This window comes from Aspergillus clavatus, genomic scaffold (assembly GCF_000002715.2).
Source record: "Aspergillus clavatus NRRL 1 1099423829805 genomic scaffold, whole genome shotgun sequence".
NCBI lineage: Eukaryota > Fungi > Ascomycota > Eurotiomycetes > Eurotiales > Aspergillaceae > Aspergillus > Aspergillus clavatus.
In genome coordinates, this window is record NW_001517094.1 from 1,631,747 (window position 1) to 1,652,183 (window position 20,437).

The following is a 20,437-nucleotide window of genomic DNA, read 5'->3' on the forward strand; positions in this document are numbered from 1 at the left end:
ATCTAGCGATTTCTTTCTGTCTCGATCCCCGCGTCGCTTTCCGCCTTTCGACGACAACCAATTTTGTGGCTGCTTAACGCTCTGCACTAGCTACCAACAAACAGTGTTATCCAGCCAGGCATCTTAACGTTCATTCACTTGTGCATTATATCGCCTGACAGATTTTTTGTATATCTCACCTGATAATCGAACTACAACTACAATGGCCGAGAACGTCTCCACCTCGAACTCTTCCTCTCTTCCGCCTCCGCCTCCACAAGCATCGGCTGCTTCTTCCGGTCAGCAGTATGATGCTTCTCAGGGCAATGGCCAGGCCAACCCGTCCCACATGCCTCCTCCGCCTCGTCCTCCTGTTGTGATTCCTCAGAATACCAATCCTATCCCGACCGCCATCACCTCTCCTATGTCTGGAAACATGATGTCCCCGACCAGCGCTGGTGGATATGTGCGTCGGGCTGCCCCCGAGCCAAATAAGAGAGCTCTGTATGTCGGTGGACTTGACCCGAGGGTCACTGAGGACATCTTGAAGCAAATCTTCGAAACTACCGGCCATGTCCAGAGCGTCAAGGTCATTCCCGACAAGAACGTATGTTCTGCCCCGCTCTGTGGAATGATTGTGTCTCTTGTGCAATGCTGATATCCCCAGAAGTTCAACAGCAAAGGTTACAACTATGGCTTCGTCGAGTTTGACGACCCTGGCGCGGCTGAGAGGGCTATGCAGACTCTCAACGGGCGCCGAATTCACCAGTCGGTAAGCGTCTGCAAATCACAGTCAGATTATAATACGTGATCAATGCGATACTGATGCTCTCTGCAGGAAATTCGCGTGAACTGGGCATACCAATCCAACACTACGAGCAAGGAAGATACCTCGGGCCATTTCCACATTTTTGTCGGCGATTTGAGCAATGAAGTCAACGATGAGATCCTGATGCAAGCCTTCTCCGCGTTCGGCTCGGTGTCGGAGGCCCGTGTTATGTGGGATATGAAGACTGGTCGTTCCCGCGGCTACGGCTTTGTTGCCTTCCGCGATCGCGGAGATGCTGACAAGGCATTGAACTCCATGGACGGCGAATGGCTCGGCTCTCGTGCCATTCGCTGCAACTGGGCAAATCAGAAGGGGCAACCCTCTATCTCTCAGCAGCAGGCCATGGCAGCTATGGGCATGACTCCGACTACCCCTTTTGGTCACCACCACTTCCCTACCCACGGCGTTCAAAGCTACGATATGGTCGTTCAACAGACCCCGCAGTGGCAGACTACCTGCTACGTGGGCAATCTGACTCCGTATACCGCGCAGAACGACCTCGTTCCGCTTTTCCAGAACTTTGGATATGTGCTTGAGACTCGCCTCCAAGCGGACCGTGGGTTTGCCTTTATCAAGATGGATACACATGAGAACGCTGCTATGGCGATTTGTCAACTCAATGGGTATAATGTTAACGGGCGTCCCCTGAAATGCAGTGTAAGTCTACTTTCGACCCCGACCCACATTCCTGGCTGCAATGTCACTTACATACTCTCCTAGTGGGGCAAGGACCGTCCTCCTACCGGTCAATTCGATAATTTCTCCGGCCAGCAGGGTACATCCCCCTTCAACTCCAGCCCAGGCACGTACTTCCCCCAATATGGTGGCCCTGGAGCCCCGATGACCCCTCAAGGTATGTCTTCCACCGTCCATCCTATTCGACTGGTCGCTGATCTGTCACAGGCCCCAACCCTGCTGGACGAGGCTGGGACCAGGCGGGAATGACTGGTCAAGGTTATGGCCAGGTCCCAGGCAATGCAGGCTTCGGCCGTGGACAGACCACACCAAACTCTGCTGGCTGGAACCAGCCAAACAATGGCAACTTTGGAAACGGCTTTGGGGGCTACCAGGCGTAGCCTGGCTCCCGCCGACACTGCTGCATACTGCCTCGTCTTAAACTCCTCGATTGACCGTGAGAGTAGCCGTTCGCGATAGCAACAGTGAGAAGAAAAGGTGTATCTGATTCCATATCCCTGTTCTTCTCCGAGAATTATTCCAGTTTCTGCCCTATATTTTTCCCTATTCATCTCCTCTTCCGTTCTCTTTCATTTTTGCTCTGTTGCCCTCCGTCTCACGATTGCCCTATGAAGTGGATTTCTAAGCGCATGTTTCCGTTCCCAAGTGCTTCCTTTTCGAATGAAATTTTGTGTGTTATCGTACACCAATACCCCAAGTCCACTCTGTTTTGTCAAGGCCATGCTCTCTTCTTTGAATGATTGTGCGCAAATTGTGAGCGAAGCTTTTTGGACTTCTACCCCGGGCTTTCTGCGGAATAATCGAAAAGTACCTATCCTCATCTGGCTTCTCTGCGATCCGAGATCTTTGGACCACCATCTTGGTAATCTGTTGTCTCCTGAAAATTGTACCGTATTTCTCAAACTGTATGTGCGGATCCCTCAACATCTTGATGGATCTATTCCCCTGCCCACGCAGCAGGAGTCTTTTGTTTGATAGTGTACTTTTTCTCTTTCTTTTCACTCAATATTCTTCTTCCCAGTCACCGCCATGATCTCTGCCTAACGAACTCGAAGAAGATACCACATCTTGAGGCTTCCTCGGATAGTGGGTCTGCTTTCTATGATTGCAATTATTTGTTCATATTTTGCTCTAAGTCTTTTTGTTCCTGGCGCTTCGGATGATATACCAATTTGCTTTTCATGCCATAATGTCAGTCAGTCTGAACCATTTTCAGGGTCGATAGCCAGCCCAACTAAGCTCTTAAGAGAGCTGTTCTAGTCTCGGGAGGTTCCTACGTGCTTAATACGGCTTCACACATCTTTTGTACAGTACTGAGAGGGCACATGCTTTAACCAATCGCTCAGGTCGCTCTCTGATATTTTGATCTAGCTTCCTTCCGGCGCATAAGTAGTCATAGAATATTGAACCATGAGTCCATGTCTCCAATTCTCCATAGCATGCGGAGAAAATGGAGCAAGTAGTGCCGGCACTTGGCAGTCTTGGCCTTAGGCCCACCAGTCTCTCCCGTAACTACTCTCCTGTTCCGTATCAACATCTTCAATTCGGCGAATGGCAATCTCCACCCAGATCAGCCCCTGCAACGGGTTCAGACTGTCCATATCAAGAAGTTGAATGACGATTCCATCTAAAGTCAACACAGTCGCGCCCAGCTCGCGCCAATGGAAGATGCAGGCGGCAACGGAAGTGTAGCACAATCGCTAGACCACGGTGACGGGCTCACAGGACGGGCGCGGTCTGGAAGCACAAGCAGCGGACACAAGCGCAGCTCGTCCGGCTCGCTGCTCTCGAAATTCGCATTCCTGCGCATGAACCAGGCGACCCACCACACGGCTGAACACAACCACTCAGCAATGGGGAAGGACGATGGCGAGGACCTCGCATCCGGTCTGCGTGGGGGACGGGCGATGGCGAGCGCTCTGCAACAACGACGGACGCGACGGAGAAGAGGCTCGCTGAGGAAAACAGCGTTGCTGGGGACACGCTTCGATTATCGGGATAAGAAGGCTACGCGGGCGTCTGTTGATCTGTCGCGCGGGGATGGAGATTCACAACTACCGGCTCAGATATCCGCGACACGGGCGCAATCCGTGGTGGATACGGTCCCAGTCCGGGATGGGTTTTCGTCGTTTGGAAGCGCGCTCGCTCCGCGGGCAGATAAAAACGTTCCTTCCGGCTGGGGCACTGCGGATACTCAACGGGCCGACTCTTCGGCCAATTTCTCAACGTGGAACGTGCTTAGAGATGAATTGGGCACCGACGACGAGGACATGATTTCCTTTCCCCGCGTCAAAAACTCCAATGCTGCCGTCGCAGCCGCGTTCCAGAATTCCTCTGCGAGCAGCACCAGTGCCGCCGCAGGCTTACACATCCCGACGCCGTCCTCGAGTTCGGATTCCTACTACGCTCTCCCAGCAGGCGCGGCATACAGGGCCGTGCGCCGCACGAAATCGCCTCTTGCGACACACGTCACGGACCTGAAGGCTACACAGAAGATCGTCTGGGACTACTCGGAGACGGAGTGGTGGGGGTGGATTATCTTGATCGTGACCTGGTTGGTCTTTGTGGTGGGAATGGGCAGTTGTTTCGGTGTCTGGAGCTGGGCTTGGGACGTGGGGGAGACTCCGTATGCACCGCCGGAGCTGGAGGATGATCTGACCTTGCCCATCGTCGGGTATTATCCAGCCTTGATCATATTGACGGCTGTCATGTCCTGGGTCTGGGTTGTTGTGGCGTGGGTGGGCATGAAGTACTTCAAGCATGCCAATATCACAGGCGATGATACATGATCGGCGGCTTCTATAATGCTGTATATTCATTGCTGCTTGTTTCTCTTTGCATGCCGAATTAGGAGTTCAAGGGCGGGCTATCTACGTTTGTTTTCCTCATAAGACCCGAGGACAATCTATAATATTTCAGACTATCAAACGAACCCATATAAGAAAAAGGAAATCCATCGAATCAATCGCACTTAACCCAACGGCCAAGGGTATCTCGACAAACATACTAGGACAATCCCTCGAAGAAGACAATTTCCCAACTCCAACAACGATTATTCAAGCTTTGATTCGAACAGATTACAAGGGCGAGAGCTTCAGTGCGACAACGCGCACTGGTTGGAAAACTGAACGTCAATTGCGTCAACCATGCGGCTTGTGCCACAAACAGCAGGATCTTTGGGCTCGGAGACTGGTCTGTTTGATCCCTCTGTTTGTTGAAGCTGCACGGTTGTTCCAGGCGCAGTGCTGACAAGGCCCTTGGAAACAGCATAGCATGAAGAGCGATCGTGATTCAGATCCTCGCTATAAAATTCGTCTATTATGGGGTGGAGCAGGACGGTCTGCTTGTGGATGGTGACTATCGAGTTGGTGGGCACAGATACCCAGTTATCTAAAAGGTAGGTTAGCTTTGCGAGAACGCATCAGACTAAGGTCAGGGCCAGGGTCCTCTCACGTCGCTCGAATGTGATAGGCTCGCTGGCCACCAGCACAATGTCGGCTCCCTTATCGTGGCGCTCCATCTTGAAGTGGCCTTTGTCTTTCCCTTCTTTCCAATTGGTTCCCGACGAGAAGTACAGACTAGCAGGCTCATCCGTCTTGCTACTGATGTAGCGAGTGCAGACGACGGTATGGCCGTCCGTCACGGCGAAATTGAGCAGACTGCGTGTCTCCACCCCAGACACATTATGCCGCTTGGGGATATCGCGGATGAACTCATTGATCTTAGCGATGGTCTTGACCATCACCTTGCGCAGCAGCGCCTGCCCGAAGCCCTCCGGCCCTGGGTCCGAGCTAGGATCCACGCCCTCCTTCTCGAGCAGGTCGAGAAACAGCGCAAAGGCCCATTCGCTATCCGTCCCGCCCTTCACACCCAGGTACCACCGGTCCGCGAGCGAGTCGGCCAGCGTCCGCTTGATGTAATGCCATCCACCGACATTGCCGTTGTGCATCCACATCAGCGTTTGGTGCTGGAAAGGGTGGCAGTTAGTGTCGGACAGCGTGCCCTCTGTCGTGGCGCGAACGTGCGCGAAGATGAGGTTCGAGCACGTCTTGCTTGCGAGCCGTTCCAGGTTCTCGCAGTTCCAGGCTGGGATGGTGGATGTGAAGATGCATGGCTCTGGGCCTAGTTTTGGGTCGGTGTAGAAACCTACCCCGAAGCCATCACCGTTCACAGGTCGGCGATTATCCTGGAGATGTCGGTTAGCCCTAGTTGGGTCAATAGGAACGTGGTGGCAGATGTGTGAATCTGCGATGATAGACTACCGCCAACTCACCAATCTTAAGCGGGAGTCGTAGGACTGCGTCAAGATGGAATGACTAGGTTCTGTGACGAGCTTGCTGAGACGAATCTCATGTCTACCCTTGTATACCTGGTAAAGGAGCGGTCAGTAAATGACAGTACTATGCTTCAGGGAATTGTTGCTCCTTCTTACCAAAAAACGGCACATATTGCACAGTTTTCTATAAACAACTCCAGTAAATGTGCTTCCCCCAAAGTCCTATTCAGAATAAAAACAGAATAAAAAGAATCTCCTAGTGAGAAGAAGTCAATCCGAAAGAAAGTCAGAGGTCTCTCAACCCCTGCTCTGTGCTGTAGAAGGATGCACAGGCCGATGATACAAGTCAAGTCCTGTCTTCCACCATTCACTCAAGCAACAGCCAATTATAACTTGGGATTTCAAGGGCACTGCAAGAGAGAAGAAGGATCGCTGTACAGAGTAGATAAGCTTTAAGATCCTCCAAAGGACATCCCTTGCAATATAGTATCTTCTGCCGTGATGGAGTCACCATTCAACTACACGTGACTCACACCGACAGTATCCGGGAGACGACGCCGCCATCGGCGCAAGTCACGGGATGCCCAGCGGAGATTCGCCTCCAACGCGGGACACTGTTGATTACATCAACCATCGTTTCGTGCTGCTCATTCCCAACTCATAGACCTACAAGTGTCATATTTATCCACGACTTCTAGCCCGGATATGATAACTAAAACTGCCCCGACTACTCTGTGGTGTATGAGTTTCCAGGCGTCATGAGCGGGAGAATCCTCTCGCATCGTCTGATTCCGCTCTTGCGGACGGGCCGCCTAGCCCGCCATGTCCATAATGCAGGCGCAAGAACAGGAGGGCTTCTGCGCTCGGAGGGAGGGGCTGCGCTTCGACGCCGTGCCTGGCCTGCCGGAGCGTATGCCATCCACAATGTCCCAGCTGTGCGGACCATATCATTTGCACGGATGCTTCCGAAGCTGGCAATGAAGCTAGTCAGAGTACCAGCTATGTTTGGAGGAGCTATGATTGCTGGCTTTGCCTATATTCAGTACCAAGCTGCACGTACGTTTTGGAAACTGATTCTTGAGGGATGGCTTCGATCAACTAACACCATTTACAGAAGCAGGGAATTACGCAATTGACATCTTTAAACGAACGGGAGAGACTGTCGGCGGTGCTGCTTCAAGCTTCTTCCAAGAATTGCAGAACGTTGCCGACCAAACACAGCGAGGATGGCAAAAATCCACCGAAGATATCGAAGTACCCGAATGGTTGCAAAAGATTTTTCGCCTAAATGAAGACCCTCAGGGTGGCAATGATGGATCGTCTGGAGGAGGAGAATCCCCGAAACAGAGTCGAAGCGGCGTGGCGGCCGCTGGCGCAGCTACTGGCGCAGCTTTTGGTTACAACCAGTCTGACGAGGAAGACTTTCGACGTGCAAGAGAGATAGCAGAGGACGACCAGATGATGCTCCTTACGCGGAAGATGATCGAGATCAGAAACATCCTTCAGACCGTCGGCCAATCCGGCACCCTGACCTTGCCATCAATAGTGGTCATCGGGTCGCAGTCATCTGGCAAGAGCTCCGTCTTGGAGGCGATTGTTGGACACGAGTTCCTTCCTAAAGGTTCCAATATGGTCACTCGGCGCCCAATCGAACTCACTCTGGTCAACACGCCGAACTCACAGTCGGAGTACGGGGAATTTCCAGCTCTCGGCTTGGGAAAAATCACGGATTTCTCACAGATTCAGCGGACTTTGACCGATCTGAATCTCGCGGTGCCGGAGAGGGACTGCGTCTCGGACGACCCTATTCAGCTCACCATCCATTCACCTAATGTCCCCGACCTCTCCTTGATTGATCTACCGGGTTACATCCAGGTTGCCGGCAAGGATCAGCCACTGGAGCTGAAGCAGAAAATATCCGACCTCTGTGACAAATATATTCAACCTCCTAACGTCATTCTTGCAATCTCCGCGGCAGATGTCGACCTAGCTAATTCTACTGCCTTGAGAGCAAGCCGTCGGGTGGACCCCAGAGGCGAAAGGACAATTGGAGTCATCACGAAGATGGACCTCGTCGATCCGGAGAGGGGCCAGAGTATTCTCTCGGATCAAAAGTACCCTCTCCGTTTGGGCTACGTTGGCGTCGTGTCTCGAATTCCTCAGACAACCGCTCTTTTCTCTAGAGGTAGCGGAAACATTACTAGTGCCATTCTCAAGAATGAGAATGCTTACTTTTCTGCTCATCCATCTGAATTCGGCCCTCAGTCTGGTGTTTCGGTGGGCGTCACCACATTGCGGAGCAAGCTCATGCACGTTCTGGAACAGACCATGGCATCAGGCCTAGCAGGTACTAGGGATGCCATCAGCCAAGAACTAGAGGAAGCAACATACGAGTTCAAAGTGCAGTATAATGATCGGCCACTCAGTGCCGAGTCATATCTTGCTGAGAGCCTGGACAGCTTCAAGCATTCCTTCAAGGCGTTTGCTGAAAACTTTGGTCGACCTCAAGTTCGCGAGATGCTGAAGAACGAACTGGACCAACGTGTTATGGACATTCTGGCACAGAGATATTGGAACAAACCAATCGAGTACCTGGCTGCATCGATGCCGGAATTAGACCCTCTCAGCGACCTTCCAAAGGCGGATCCAGACTCACAATATTGGCGGCGTAAGCTCGATGCGTCGACCTCGTCCCTGACGAAATTGGGAATAGGCAGGCTCGCCACTACAGTGGTTGCCAGCGCCATCCAAAACCATGTTGATAGATTATTGGCCAACTCCACCTTCGCGAACCATCCATATGCGCAGAGGCAGATCGTGGAAGCGTGTACCAGCATTCTAAATGATCGGTTCTTCAGCACCAGCGATCAGGTTGAGAACTGTATCAAGCCTTACAAGTTCGAGATTGAAGTGGAAGACCCCGAGTGGGCAAAGGGGAGGGAGAACATCAGTCGAGTGCTAAAGGAAGAGCTTAAAGCCTGCGAATCTGCTTATCGGCATGTTGAAGACGCTGTTGGAAAGAGGAAGTTCAAAGACGTGATGTCGTTTGTCGACAGAGTCCGCAAGGGCGAGGCTGTCCTAGAAGGCGATGGCGGTGGCGGCGCTGGTGGGTTTAGTTCCGCCTTGCTGGATAAAGGTATGTCAAGTCTGCTCGCGATTTTTATCTTTCATTGAATATTAACCAAACGAAATGCAGGCCGGGAAGGTGTCTTCTTACGTGACCGCGCCGATCTGATCAAAATGCGTCTTCTCGCGATCCGTTCCAAACAATGCGCCTCGAAGAAGAACAAGTACTACTGCCCAGAAGTCTTCCTTGACGTTGTTGCCGACAAGCTCACATCCACTGCCGTCCTTTTCCTTAACGTTGAGCTCCTCTCCGAATTCTACTACAACTTTCCCCGCGAACTGGACATGAGACTCGGCCGGCACCTCTCCGACGCCGAGGTGGAGCGCTTCGCCCGCGAAGACCCGCGCATCCGGAAACATCTCGACGTCATCCGCAAGAAGGAGCTCCTCGAATTGGCCCTGCAGAAGATCGAAAGCATCCGGCAGCTGGATGGTCGGACTAAGCAACGAAACGGGGACCGTCCGTTGGTTAACAAGGAGCAAAGGAGCCGTGGGTGGAACATATTCTAAGCGATAACCCAAATCTCACCTGGCTTTTTATATACTTCCCCTGCCTCTTTCCCTTTCCCCTCACGTTTCTCCTCTCATTCCGAGCACTTTATCCTCATTCCTCTCAGATTTTGTTATCCACCAGGCCATGTCCGTAGTCAACGAATGGGGTTGTCAGCATAGCGGGTTTCCTTTTTCCATCTTTCCATGCCTCTTCCATTTGGCGTTTTCATCATTTCTCCCTTTTCTACCCACTGCATGTAAAATATTAGCTAGATATGGAAATCAGTTCTGGAATGGACTGGGTAATAGATGGTGGACACATGATACATAGATAGATATCACTCAGCCTGGTGTATACGCCAGCATTCTCCCTGGTTGACTTCGATGTTCACTTCTACCCGCCAAATATCAGTTTAAACAATCCGACGAGCTTTACTTATATATTTCGGCTGAAAGCGAAGCCACAGCAACCAGTCAGAGTACAATGGAGAGAGCTGAATACCCAGAAGCACAAACTTGAATTGAAATGCTTGCAAATACCAGACAGAAGAGGTATATGATCAGACATGAATGATACAAGAAGATGATTATGGCCAATCCTAAAATATGTCTAAAAAAGGAATCCCGCACCCTGCCTATCTAATTCATACACACAGAGAGACAAAAGAAAAAAAGAAAAAAGAAAAAGAGAAAATGGGCTTTTCTTCACGTCCCGTGGCTGTTCAGTCCGCGTGATGGGGCTGTGGTAGGGTAAACGAGTCTCATAGTTGACCATCGTGACTTGGCTGTTCAGAGATAGGTGGGCAGCAATGATGCCTCACATGGAGGAAGGGAAGTGAAATAGTGAATAGTCGTAGAATAGCGTCATGAAGAATGGGTGTTGCAGCAGCAAAGAGGAATAACCTCTTGCGGTGGGTTGTAAAAGAAAAGATATGTTGTAGAGGTGGATGAATCATGTCGAATTCTTGAGGGAAGTCATTTACTCCCGGGAGACGTCACGACCAAAGAGCTTGGCCTTGATCCAGTCAGCAGCGACCAGAACACGGTTACGTGCTGCGTGATTTGTTAGCATAAAAGTAAACTTCGGGGAAAATTAAGCAGGCTAAGGCCACTTACTGCTGAAGCACATGCTCAGGTAGGCACTACGCCAGAAAAGGTAGGTCACTGTTCCACCGCTTGCAATGTTGCCGCTCAGCCAGCTGATGTCCGCAACTGCACGCTCCTTTCCAATGTAAGCCAGACTTCCCTGGTGGGAGTACTGGAAGGGACCAATCTGCTTGTTTCTGCGCAGCTGCTTTTGGCATTCGCGGATCTCGTCAAAGATCTGGTTGCGCTCCTCCTCGTTCTTAGCTTGAGCCTGGGCTTCGGAGAGTCTCTGCAACTCCTTCTCGACAGTCTCGGTCTTGGCCATGGTGTTGAAGAGACGAGCCAGGAAGGCACCCTCCTGACCGGCAACCTGGGCAGTGGGAGCGTAGTTGGTGACGGCACAGTCACCGACAGCCCAGATGTTCTCCGCACCATTGACGACGAGATACTCGTTCACAGCCAGACCACGGCGCGAGTTCTTCTGGGCGGGAATCTGGTTCATCAGGTCGCGGACAACGTTACGCACGGCATTACCAGTGGCCCAAACCAGCAGGCCGTAGGGGATCGTTTCCAGATTCTTGCTTCCATCGGGGTTAGTGACCTCGGCCTCGATGTACTTATCAGTGACCTTCTTGACCATGGTCTTGGTACGGATAGTGATCTCTTCCTCCTTGAAGGTCGATTCCGTGTAATCGATCAGCTGCTTGGAGAACATGGGAAGAACATTGGGCAGAGCTTCGACCAGGGTGACGTGGAAGTTGTCCTTGATCTCAGGGATCCACTTTTTCAGATCCTCGTTGAAGAAGTCCTGCAGCTCACCGGCAAATTCAACACCGGTAGGACCACCACCGACGACGACCATGTGCAACAGTCGCTTGACCTCTTCCTCGGGTTGATCCTTGAACATGGCGGTCTCGACGCAGTCCATGATACGCTTGCGAATCTTCTGAGCGTCACCGACTTCCTTCAGGAAGCAGGAGTTCTCTCTGACACCTGGGATACCTGTGATCGCGCTGTTAGGATCTAGTGTCTTTCATGATCGCCTGAAACAGTCTGCTACTTACCGAAAGTCGCGTTTTCGGCTCCGACACCGACGACGAGCATGTCAAAAGGAACCTCGGTGTGAGAGATGTCACCCTTGATCTCAGAGTCATCACTGATATAAACAACGCGCTTCTCGTAGTCGATCTTGGTGGCTTCTGCTTCGTAGAACTTCACATGGGCCTTCTTTTGGCGGAGGATGTTACGGATGGGCTCCATGATCGAGCGATGCTCGACCTGGCCAGTAGTGCAGGATGGCAGGAGAGGGGTGAAAAGGAAGTAGTTGCGGGGCGAGATGACCACGACATTGTAGTTCTCAGTATCAAGTTTCTTCAGAAGAGAAACGGAACCCCATCCGGTACCTGAAGTTGCAATGATAAATTAGCTTGTCTTTTCTTTTCTTTTTTTTTAAGGCAGGTTGTGCAACGAGGATAGCAGACAGGGAGTAGTTCCAACATACCGAGGATAACAAGAGTCTTCTTGTCCGGACTAGGATTGATCTGCTCGATAGGATGACGCTGCTCGTAGATGCTGTAAACAAGCGCACCGGCGAGACCGACACCGGAGAGCCAGGTCAGACGCCAGGTCCATCGCAGGAATCTGAATCGCTTCTTGGGCTTCGGGGCAGGGGCCGCGTCGGCGTAGGAACGGCGGAAGGTGCGCTGAACAGGCTGGCGCGAGAAATTACCAGATCGCAGAGGACGCGAGGAACGAGCAATGAACTGCGATCGTGTCGAGAGCGACCTGCGCGACAGCGACGTCAACTGCATAACGGCGGGAGAGACCATCTTGGAGCGAATCACCATGGAACTTCCAACCATTGAAGGCTGCGGTCGCACACTGGCGAACGAAGGGAAAGTATGGGGATAGGAGGGAAGGTGAGAGATGAAATGCAATCCACCAAGGGACGTCAATTCACGAAATGAATTGTGGATGAAGACAAGGATGACAAGGTGGATAGAGAAGAGAAGAGAGGGAAGAAAAAAAGAAAATGAAGGCCTGAGGCAATCAAGGCGCGGAATGAGAGAATCGCAAGAATTCTGGACGCCTCAGTTAAGCTGTTTTGGGCGAATCGGTGTGTCGCCGAGGATACTTACTTCCACCTTCACGTTCTTACAAGCTGAGTCTTTGGGAGCTCCGGTGGAGATTTCCCTATTTCTTCTCTTTTTTTTTTCTCTCTCTTTGGGACGCTTCGTTGTGCTTGCTCGGCGGCCGGCCTCGCTTTTTGAAGCTATTTGGCCTTGTTAGAGCCTTAAAACTGGGTGGATTCCGGGTCCGAACGGGTTCCTCTAATAACAATGGGCCCCGATATCCAGCCTATTCTGAATTCTGGGTCTTCCTTTTCACCTTCGACACACCGACGACTTCGTTTGGGGAAGCCGAATTGGAGTCGTGGGGAGAGAGCTTGCAGATTTTTCCCTCTTTGTGAGGGTTTATTCACTTGAGTGTGAGATAGGGTGATAATAATACAGTCCAAGGAGGATGATAGTGGTCTTCCAGAGTCACTTCAAGAAACTCTCCTCTTCCTAGAAGTTTCTCTTTCTAATCATGTAAATAGCAATCAGAGGCGAAATCCAAGAAGAAGAAAAGTACTCCAAAAATATGCCGAATCCTTATCTTCCTCTGATCTCATATCTACATCTTTTGTCTGCAAGGTTAATAGGCTAAATTCCACAGCTTTTCGATCTGGTTATTATCATTTTGTTATTGGAGTTCATATCTAGCCTGTATACTGAATTACTGATCCTATTTGTCTTCGCTCAGATTAATCGTCTCTTTACTCACATTCGTATAAAACGATAAATAATATCCTTTTCTGATGATTTCATCACTCCTGCTTGTAACTATTAAGTTCTAACCTCTCAAGTTGTTAACAGCTCCTGCTGACTCATCCCTCTGCTCTGCGGTCGTCCCCGAGCCGATGCCGGCATCACCCGCACTCCTGATGAGTCTAGATAATCAGCATTATTCTATCTCTGGGCTTTTATGAGGACGTTATTCGCAGCTGAATTGAATAGAGACCGTCCGACGATGACAGTCCGGGGAAAGCCAGCCCCACTTCTTCTCGTCCATCCGTTTCTTTCCTTGACAATTTGCTTGGTGACCGCACAGTGGTCAGAATCTTCATCTTTCGCGGGTTAACGGAGATGTTTCGAATGCGGATTTTCTCGATATCAATGCATTGATCTGCAATTGACTTCAGAGAAGTCTTGTATGGTTTTCTAGTCGATCGACTCCTTGCGTTGTGGATGACCCTGAGAGACACTATCAGACCGTGGAAGACCGTGGAGTCATGAAGGTTTCCCACCTTCTCCCAAGACACTCAGAAAGCAGCACTCTCAAGCCAGAAGCAATGAACACAAGATCGATTGCTTTCCCTTGCTCCGAAGGAAAGGGGCGAAGAGTGAGAATCTCAGAAAGCTGGCCTTCGCACCTATTGCATTGGAGTGACCGTTGAAGATGACCATCTGTTAATGGAGCACGTTCAATGTTGAGACGAGATGCTAGTTTCCCAAAGTGGTTCCGGTGCTACTTATGGTCTATCAGAAACATCATGCTGCAATGGACTGCCACTCACTGCACCTTTCCTATGCAAATCACTTCCGTAGATATCCCAAACCTAGACTCTTGCAGTGTCTATCTGGCAATTATCATCCGGTCAGTCCAGCTTCTGTCCATACAACACTTCAGCAACGATTGAGATTGAGCGTTATTAGAGCACTCGAACTGGCCCAATGCAGATTCCTTGAGCCTTGGGGTTAGCAGGATCATCTGCTCATGTCGAACCAGTCATGTTGTATGCAATTGTTGAGTGTATAATTATGAGCTTAAGTTCGAAGGATATATATACTTGCTCAACCCAAGATTCCAAAGGTTGGTACCACAGACACAAATGATGAAAGAATGGGATTGCTATCCCTGTTCTGACATCTTCATATCTTGTGTCCTCACACCCATTCTCTCAGAAATTCCCAGTGCCAATGGGCATCCAACATATCTTACCGAGTCATCCATCTTGCAGTCTCTCTGTATTCCGCAGTCATCAGAAGCACCGTCAATGTGCCTTTAGTGGGTAGTACCGCAGCTTCGGCTCGTCGCTGTTTCGGGTCTACCAGGCGTACATTGACAGTTTGGACCAAAACCGATGCACTCGAATAACTTCTGCAGCTTGCCGATGAAGGTTGACTTTTCTAGATAACGCAGCCAGATTCGCGTATCGACAGTGGATGGTGCAACGAGCTCAACCCCAGCCTTCGAGGTCAATGGCGACACTTCACGGGCTCAAGTCCAGTGTTAGATGCCAGATCTTGATATGGTTGTTGGGTATTGGTATTCAGATTGCTCATGGCCTTGGATTAGTGCTGTTCATAGAGGTCTGCTTGGGCGGAAGGCATGCATGTGCGGTAAGCGAGTGGCTGGTGGTCTCGTTCAGGACCATCCTAACGTTGAGACATAGGTGCTACAGTCAGTCCTCCAGATGAAGATTGTGCAAAGCAAGAACATCTCGTTTTCTTGGGACAAGATGTGCACCCTGGTTATGGCTTTCTCTCACAGCACGGTGACTGGAGGTTTGTCGCGACAGCCTCTAGATGAACATCCGATTATCTGGCGTAGTGCCTCGCTGTCCCGCATCAGCACCTGCTCTCAAACGTACGCAGATCGCATCCCATTCGGCGAAGAGGTTTCGGCTTCAACCCACACGGCAAGCAAGCCCCCTGGTCGCGTTTGAAACCCATCCCTGGCCCTGTCTGAGTCCCGCGGACAGCCAGCCTTATAGGGGACTGTACCCTTATGCGAAAGAAGCCGATGTTGGCGTTCCATTGCATATGTTCGTGGACTGTTCCGGAGGCAGAATTGCTACAAAGTACCTTTTGCCGCCGGGTCTGGTCTTGTCCAAGCAGGGTAATGCATCGCGAGTACACTTCCATAATCAGAAGAAATGAAAACGATATCCGATCTGCATCATCAGAACTATGGCTATGACTCGAGGTTGAGGGTCTCGACTCACGCTCCACGTTCTTTTTTCCTGGTCATAACCCGCGTGCCTGCCATCCCGACTGTCCTGCTCGACGAGTCCGTGACAGGTACAGAGTACTTTGGTCATATTCCGATTCAGACTGGGGATTAGTGCTTTTTTTTTTTTTTTTTTTTTTTTTTTTTACACTAATGTTTCCCTCTCAGCCTGGCTCCTCACGGAGTCGCCGTGAGGTGGATCTGTGATGAGGACTACAACTGCAAGCTCCTCACCACGCACATCGGCTTCTCTTACTGTTCCATAGTGGCGAACGAGGAAGTGAGAGTACACCTTGTAGAGAGGGCAAGTATTCCGGCCGACTGGACCAACCACAAACATACTTCAGCCTGACGACAGCGGTCACACATCAATAGAATTTGGCGCTGGGGCTCCTGTCCTTCTCAATGAGAGTCCCTCACAACACACAGGACAGTGGTAACCATATTGAACATGCTTACCGACAATAGTCGAATGTTCATGGTTAGATTCTCACATGTCTCTGGGCAATGTAGGACAATTTTGAGCAAGGCAGTCGTGCAGGACAGGCAGATCCATTATCGGCCTAGACAGAAGACGTCCTGACTCCTGGCTTTGAGCACGACGAGCTTCGTTCCCCTTGTCTGTTCGAGACAAACTTCGCTAATGCCTATTGGTGAAACAAACAAGAGGACATTCGTCCCTTTGACATAAGATTGTTCTGCTGAAATGCCGGTCCTTAGTCCTCCGTACCTGCTGGGACTTGGGAGGCGTTGACGTCCGAGCCATTCGAAGTGGACTCGGTAATGAGAATTTCACAGTAGTTACGACATTTATGAATGAGAGTCGTAAGCTAACAAAGCTAGCTAGATACGATATGTGAAAAAGAGTTGGTAGGTCGTAAACAGGAAAACCAAAAACGCTAGGCCTGGACAAATCGGAATACTATATTTGGCTCGAAAGCTGGGCGATTCCATGCTCCAGAAGTGAAACAGGATTCGTACACGAACGCTATTATGGAATATGGAGAGTAAGTAGGTTTTGGTGGTCATTCAAGATTGTTATGTATGTGGGACATATTCAAGATCGGACGCAATCAACTTGTGGTTCCAGGCATCTTGATCATGGATAAGTTAGCAATAATAATAACAGGGAGGTTTCACATAGTGCGGAACCAACCCCCTGTTCACGCCTCAAGACCAAAGATTGGGCTTCGACTTCTATTTCACGCCGCGATTGAGACTCGAGCCAAATTATACAGCGATTGAGAGCCCATTACTGTGACGATCTTGTATGGAGTGTACGGAGCACAGAAGAGTGCTCTGACCTTGCCATTACTCAGACTTGTTATTACTGTTGCCTATAAAACCTCGATGCGATGCTAGGATACACGCCCCTGTTTGCTTGGTGGCTGTGGAGGGTGGTGGGCGTACCTCGGTTTAGAGCGAGAATTCTTACTTGGAGCGGATGACATCGTGGAAAAAAAAATTGAGGATTTGGCTTTTGTGCATCTAAAGCCCTGGATCCCAAAGGTCTGAGAGTTTGAATCACTCGGCCGTGAAACAATCCCTGCACTGGACCATATATTGGGAGTAAGGTGTATTCCCTCACAGCCCCCAAGGACAAGAGATAGGACATCTCAATATTGTCTGCTCCCATGAGCCCTGAAGTACATATGGATTACCTTCATCGAGGCTAGTTGTATCAACGTGTCGAAAGATGGAGGAGGTTGAGCAGCTACAGCAGGGGTTACTTAACTCACAGCTGAATTCTAAGTCAGAACGAGGACGCATGTGATTAATCACCGGTGCAATTCCATGTCACCAGTCACCACAGCAATGAAGTGGTGGTTGCTGTTGATCCTCAAATAAAAGAATGCGCTGCTGATGGAAAGCCTCGAGCCGCAAGGATAAGGAAAACGCAAGGAGCCGAGTCTGGTAGCAAGGTGGGAAATCCAGCAGCCTATCTGTCCCTGGCAACCGTCAACAGATAGATACGTTGGGGTCCTTGCGTAGGAGTGTGTCTAATGTCCAAAGCCTAACTCTTGAGACTTTAGTTCTGCTGTGATTAAGGAGGGCTGCGAGGCTGCAGGTTGATGGATGACCTGGAATGACAACCAACCCACGGGGCAACCTGCACACATTCACAGGCAGGTGCAGTCACAATAGGGGAAAATCTCCGACGAATATCATTGCCCTTCTGGTAGTTAAAGGGGAAGTCTCGCGAGGAGGGTGGAAATTAGAGATACCAGTAAGTAATAATATGCTACAAATCATGATAAAAATTGCGTGAGTCTTGATGAGTGACGACAGTTGACCAAGTGATAACTTGTAACGCTGATCTTCCTCCCAGTTTAGAGCTGAGCTCAAGGGAATCCCTACAGAGTAAAGAAACAGTATGGCGTCGAGACATCTCTATACTCTGAGTAATCCCACACAGGATCAACATACGGGGGTGAATTGTTTGTTGGTCAGCCTTGTGATCTCCCAATAACACCAGCCAGTTGAAGGGTGCAGCATCCAGACTAGACATCCATGCCCGAGATCATCCACTTCACTCTCCTTTTAAAAGTTAATTGTTCGAAGCTGAGTAGAAACCAAGACGAGACACCGCCAGTTGGGTAAACATTAATTCCTCAAAATGGAACTTTGCTCTGAAGTTATCCACTGTATACTTATTAGAGAAATACTCCATAGTAGTACTCCGTAGTAGTGCAGGGTTGTCCCAACTTCCTGTATGGACGTCCTATGGTGCAGTATCGAGGTGACTGCTTGCAGACAGGACCTATCAAGATACTGCGCACGCCCAAAGCCATAATGGATGGTCGGCTACCCAAGTCCCAAATCCATCTGCATCAGTGCATGGATCTAGACAATCAAGACTGTGACTTTCATCCCATCACGCTGAGAAGCTTGACCCTCACCAGTCACCATCGACGATTCAGTCGCAGTATCTAGTGTGATGACTAGCAAGGTTTCGACCAGGTTAGCAACTTCGATACTCGATACATCCATGATAACCACCGAACATCTACCTATGATCTGTGGAGCAGCGACAGTGTTGTAACTTGTACTATGTAAGTTAGGTTGTAACCTGTATCTAATTTGTGTCGGGGAACAGGAAAGCCCGAGGCGGTGAATTCGAGATGAACTACTATTAATATTAGCAGTAATAATTGTGTGGTAGCTGGCTCTCCAAGTCTCGATATTTATCCTCACTTATCAATTCATGCACTATCGATATGGATAACTCTACCTTAGTTGCGCAAAGCATTACCGTAGTTGTACCATTTTTCTCTCTAGTACTACTTGAGAACGAGCGCCAGAGAATAGCTACCTGATTGGTTGTACGAGAAGTAGGTACTTACTGGTAGTTGAACTCCCTGAAGCCAAGAACCAAAGAAAAACTAAAGAGAGAGAAATGAAGGGAAATGTGAAATTATCCAGGAGATCTCTAAATATCCAACTAGATGACCTTCGAGCCGATCAATGTCAGGAGTTCGTAGTTACGCTGACTTTGGCACTCTACATACTACTCTAGCCTCTGCATTTGAATCAGACGGAACTTTGTCCACCGTACCTGCCCAGTAGTAACCAAATCCATCATCCATGCCCACTGGCAAAAAAAAAAAAAAAAAAAAAAAAGAAGGTAATCGTCGTTCGTTAATTACCATATGCCGCTTCCCCTTTAGACTTTTTTGGGGTCTTTTCTTGGGGTCTTTTCTTGGGCCCTCACGACGGCGGAGGACAGCAATGGAAGTAGTGACAAGTATCTATCGAGCATCGACACCGAATACGACGATAGTGCTCCGTAGTATCTATCTATCTAGTAAGTAGTAGTAGTTATCCGTAGTATGTATGACTATGCCACTATGGACATTGGACCGAGAGGCAGCCTTTCGTCCCAGGCTTCTTGCCTCAAAAGGTCAAGCGCCTTCTTTTCGATCGCCGCAGCAAAACTAAAAGTGATTCGGAGCTAGGTTTCCCAAGTTCCCATCACCTCTTCGTGGATGAGAGAGTATGAAATATGGATACCGGCACAAGGTCACTGTCCGCCACGCTGACGAGAAGTTAGGGACATCATCATCATCATTATCATCATCATCATAGCAGCCAACTCCATCAAGTGCTCGGATGATTGAGCCCCAGTCGATATCCGCTTTCACATCCTTCATTCGCTCTCTCTGGGACGGAACGCCAAATCGGTCCAATTTCAAGATGATGATACATCTTTAGTCCTCACCCCAGGGATGCACTAGGTAAACACTCCCTCCTACGGAGGCACTATGGTCAATAATCGAAACATCTCCACGCCTCAGCAGTCAGCTCATCATCTATCCTGCTGGACGGTGGCACGGTTCTGAAAAGTGGACACTTTTCTTTATCTGGGGGTTCTGGAACACCACTTCAGCCCACCTTGGAACAAATGGTACTCCGTAATCTGGAAGAGCGGTGGACTATGTATAGCTACTAGACTGCTAGCGAGCCTTTATGATCGTGGTCTTGCCTGTTTTCAATGATAGTTGGGCTGACGGAGGCAATTATCCGAGAAAGACAGAAGTCGGGAGACCCACGAAGTGTATATCACTATCAGTGCCAAAGAACCGATATATCAGGATCCACGACAAGGGGAGACAAAAGAAAGTTCCAACAAGTCAAAGAATAAGGTCTCTAGGAGAGGCGGAGCATCCTTCCTAGGCACTTTAACCGCCGGAGTCCAGAAGGCCATTCTTGGACCTCACTCAGCTCAGTGCTTTGATCAATTGTTGATCAGCGAGATGTTGACACTCCTTAATCTGTAACCAAGGCTTTTACAGTAAAGGCGCATACCTGACGACTCTACTCTGTAGATTTTTACCTTTGTAGGAAGTCCTAACTAGTGCTATCCTTTGATCCAACTCATCATCATCTTTTCCGCGGCA

At 49.8% G+C, this 20,437-nt stretch overlaps 7 protein-coding genes across 7 annotated transcripts, besides 6 other annotated features; 3 read left to right on the forward strand and 4 right to left on the reverse strand.

The window, feature by feature from the left end:
* Window positions 1-202: 202 nt before the first annotated feature.
* ACLA_023580 (nuclear and cytoplasmic polyadenylated RNA-binding protein pub1) lies at window positions 203-1,884 on the forward strand (the record flags this gene model as incomplete). Its single annotated transcript, XM_001269069.1, has 5 exons — window positions 203-586; window positions 647-751; window positions 818-1,465; window positions 1,529-1,661; window positions 1,712-1,884. The coding sequence occupies 5 exons, from the start codon at window positions 203-205 to the stop codon at window positions 1,882-1,884; spliced, it is 1,443 nt and encodes a 480-aa protein (XP_001269070.1).
* Window positions 1,885-3,165: 1,281 nt separating this feature from the next.
* Window positions 3,166-4,293, forward strand: ACLA_023590 (PIG-Y family protein; the record flags this gene model as incomplete). The annotated part of the gene is made up of 1 exon (XM_001269070.1): window positions 3,166-4,293. The coding sequence occupies one exon, from the start codon at window positions 3,166-3,168 to the stop codon at window positions 4,291-4,293; it is 1,128 nt and encodes a 375-aa protein (XP_001269071.1).
* Window positions 4,294-4,598: 305 nt separating this feature from the next.
* ACLA_023600 (glutamine amidotransferase subunit DUG3) lies at window positions 4,599-5,951 on the reverse strand (the record flags this gene model as incomplete). The annotated part of the gene is made up of 4 exons (XM_001269071.1): window positions 4,599-4,894; window positions 4,958-5,690; window positions 5,778-5,873; window positions 5,937-5,951. The coding sequence occupies 4 exons, from the start codon at window positions 5,949-5,951 to the stop codon at window positions 4,599-4,601; spliced, it is 1,140 nt and encodes a 379-aa protein (XP_001269072.1).
* Window positions 5,952-6,538: 587 nt separating this feature from the next.
* ACLA_023610 (dynamin-related GTPase MGM1) lies at window positions 6,539-9,416 on the forward strand (the record flags this gene model as incomplete). Its single annotated transcript, XM_001269072.1, has 3 exons — window positions 6,539-6,836; window positions 6,895-8,916; window positions 8,977-9,416. 3 exons carry the CDS (start codon window positions 6,539-6,541, stop codon window positions 9,414-9,416), a joined length of 2,760 nt encoding a protein of 919 aa, XP_001269073.1.
* Window positions 9,417-10,377: 961 nt separating this feature from the next.
* Window positions 10,378-12,313, reverse strand: ACLA_023620 (alternative NADH-dehydrogenase; the record flags this gene model as incomplete). The annotated part of the gene is made up of 4 exons (XM_001269073.1): window positions 10,378-10,451; window positions 10,515-11,486; window positions 11,549-11,887; window positions 11,986-12,313. The coding sequence occupies 4 exons, from the start codon at window positions 12,311-12,313 to the stop codon at window positions 10,378-10,380; spliced, it is 1,713 nt and encodes a 570-aa protein (XP_001269074.1).
* A 3,344-nt stretch (window positions 12,314-15,657) lies between these two features.
* Window positions 15,658-15,685: a microsatellite.
* Window positions 15,658-15,686: a microsatellite.
* Window positions 15,685-15,983, reverse strand: ACLA_023630 (uncharacterized protein; the record flags this gene model as incomplete). Its single annotated transcript, XM_001269074.1, has 2 exons — window positions 15,685-15,880; window positions 15,967-15,983. The coding sequence occupies 2 exons, from the start codon at window positions 15,981-15,983 to the stop codon at window positions 15,685-15,687; spliced, it is 213 nt and encodes a 70-aa protein (XP_001269075.1).
* Window positions 15,984-19,136: 3,153 nt separating this feature from the next.
* Window positions 19,137-19,163: a microsatellite.
* Window positions 19,164-19,203: 40 nt separating this feature from the next.
* On the reverse strand, window positions 19,204-19,623 carry ACLA_023640 (uncharacterized protein; the record flags this gene model as incomplete). Its single annotated transcript, XM_001269075.1, has 2 exons — window positions 19,204-19,337; window positions 19,581-19,623. 2 exons carry the CDS (start codon window positions 19,621-19,623, stop codon window positions 19,204-19,206), a joined length of 177 nt encoding a protein of 58 aa, XP_001269076.1.
* Window positions 19,209-19,243: a microsatellite.
* Window positions 19,594-19,622: a microsatellite.
* Window positions 19,594-19,623: a microsatellite.
* Window positions 19,624-20,437: the final 814 nt, after the last annotated feature.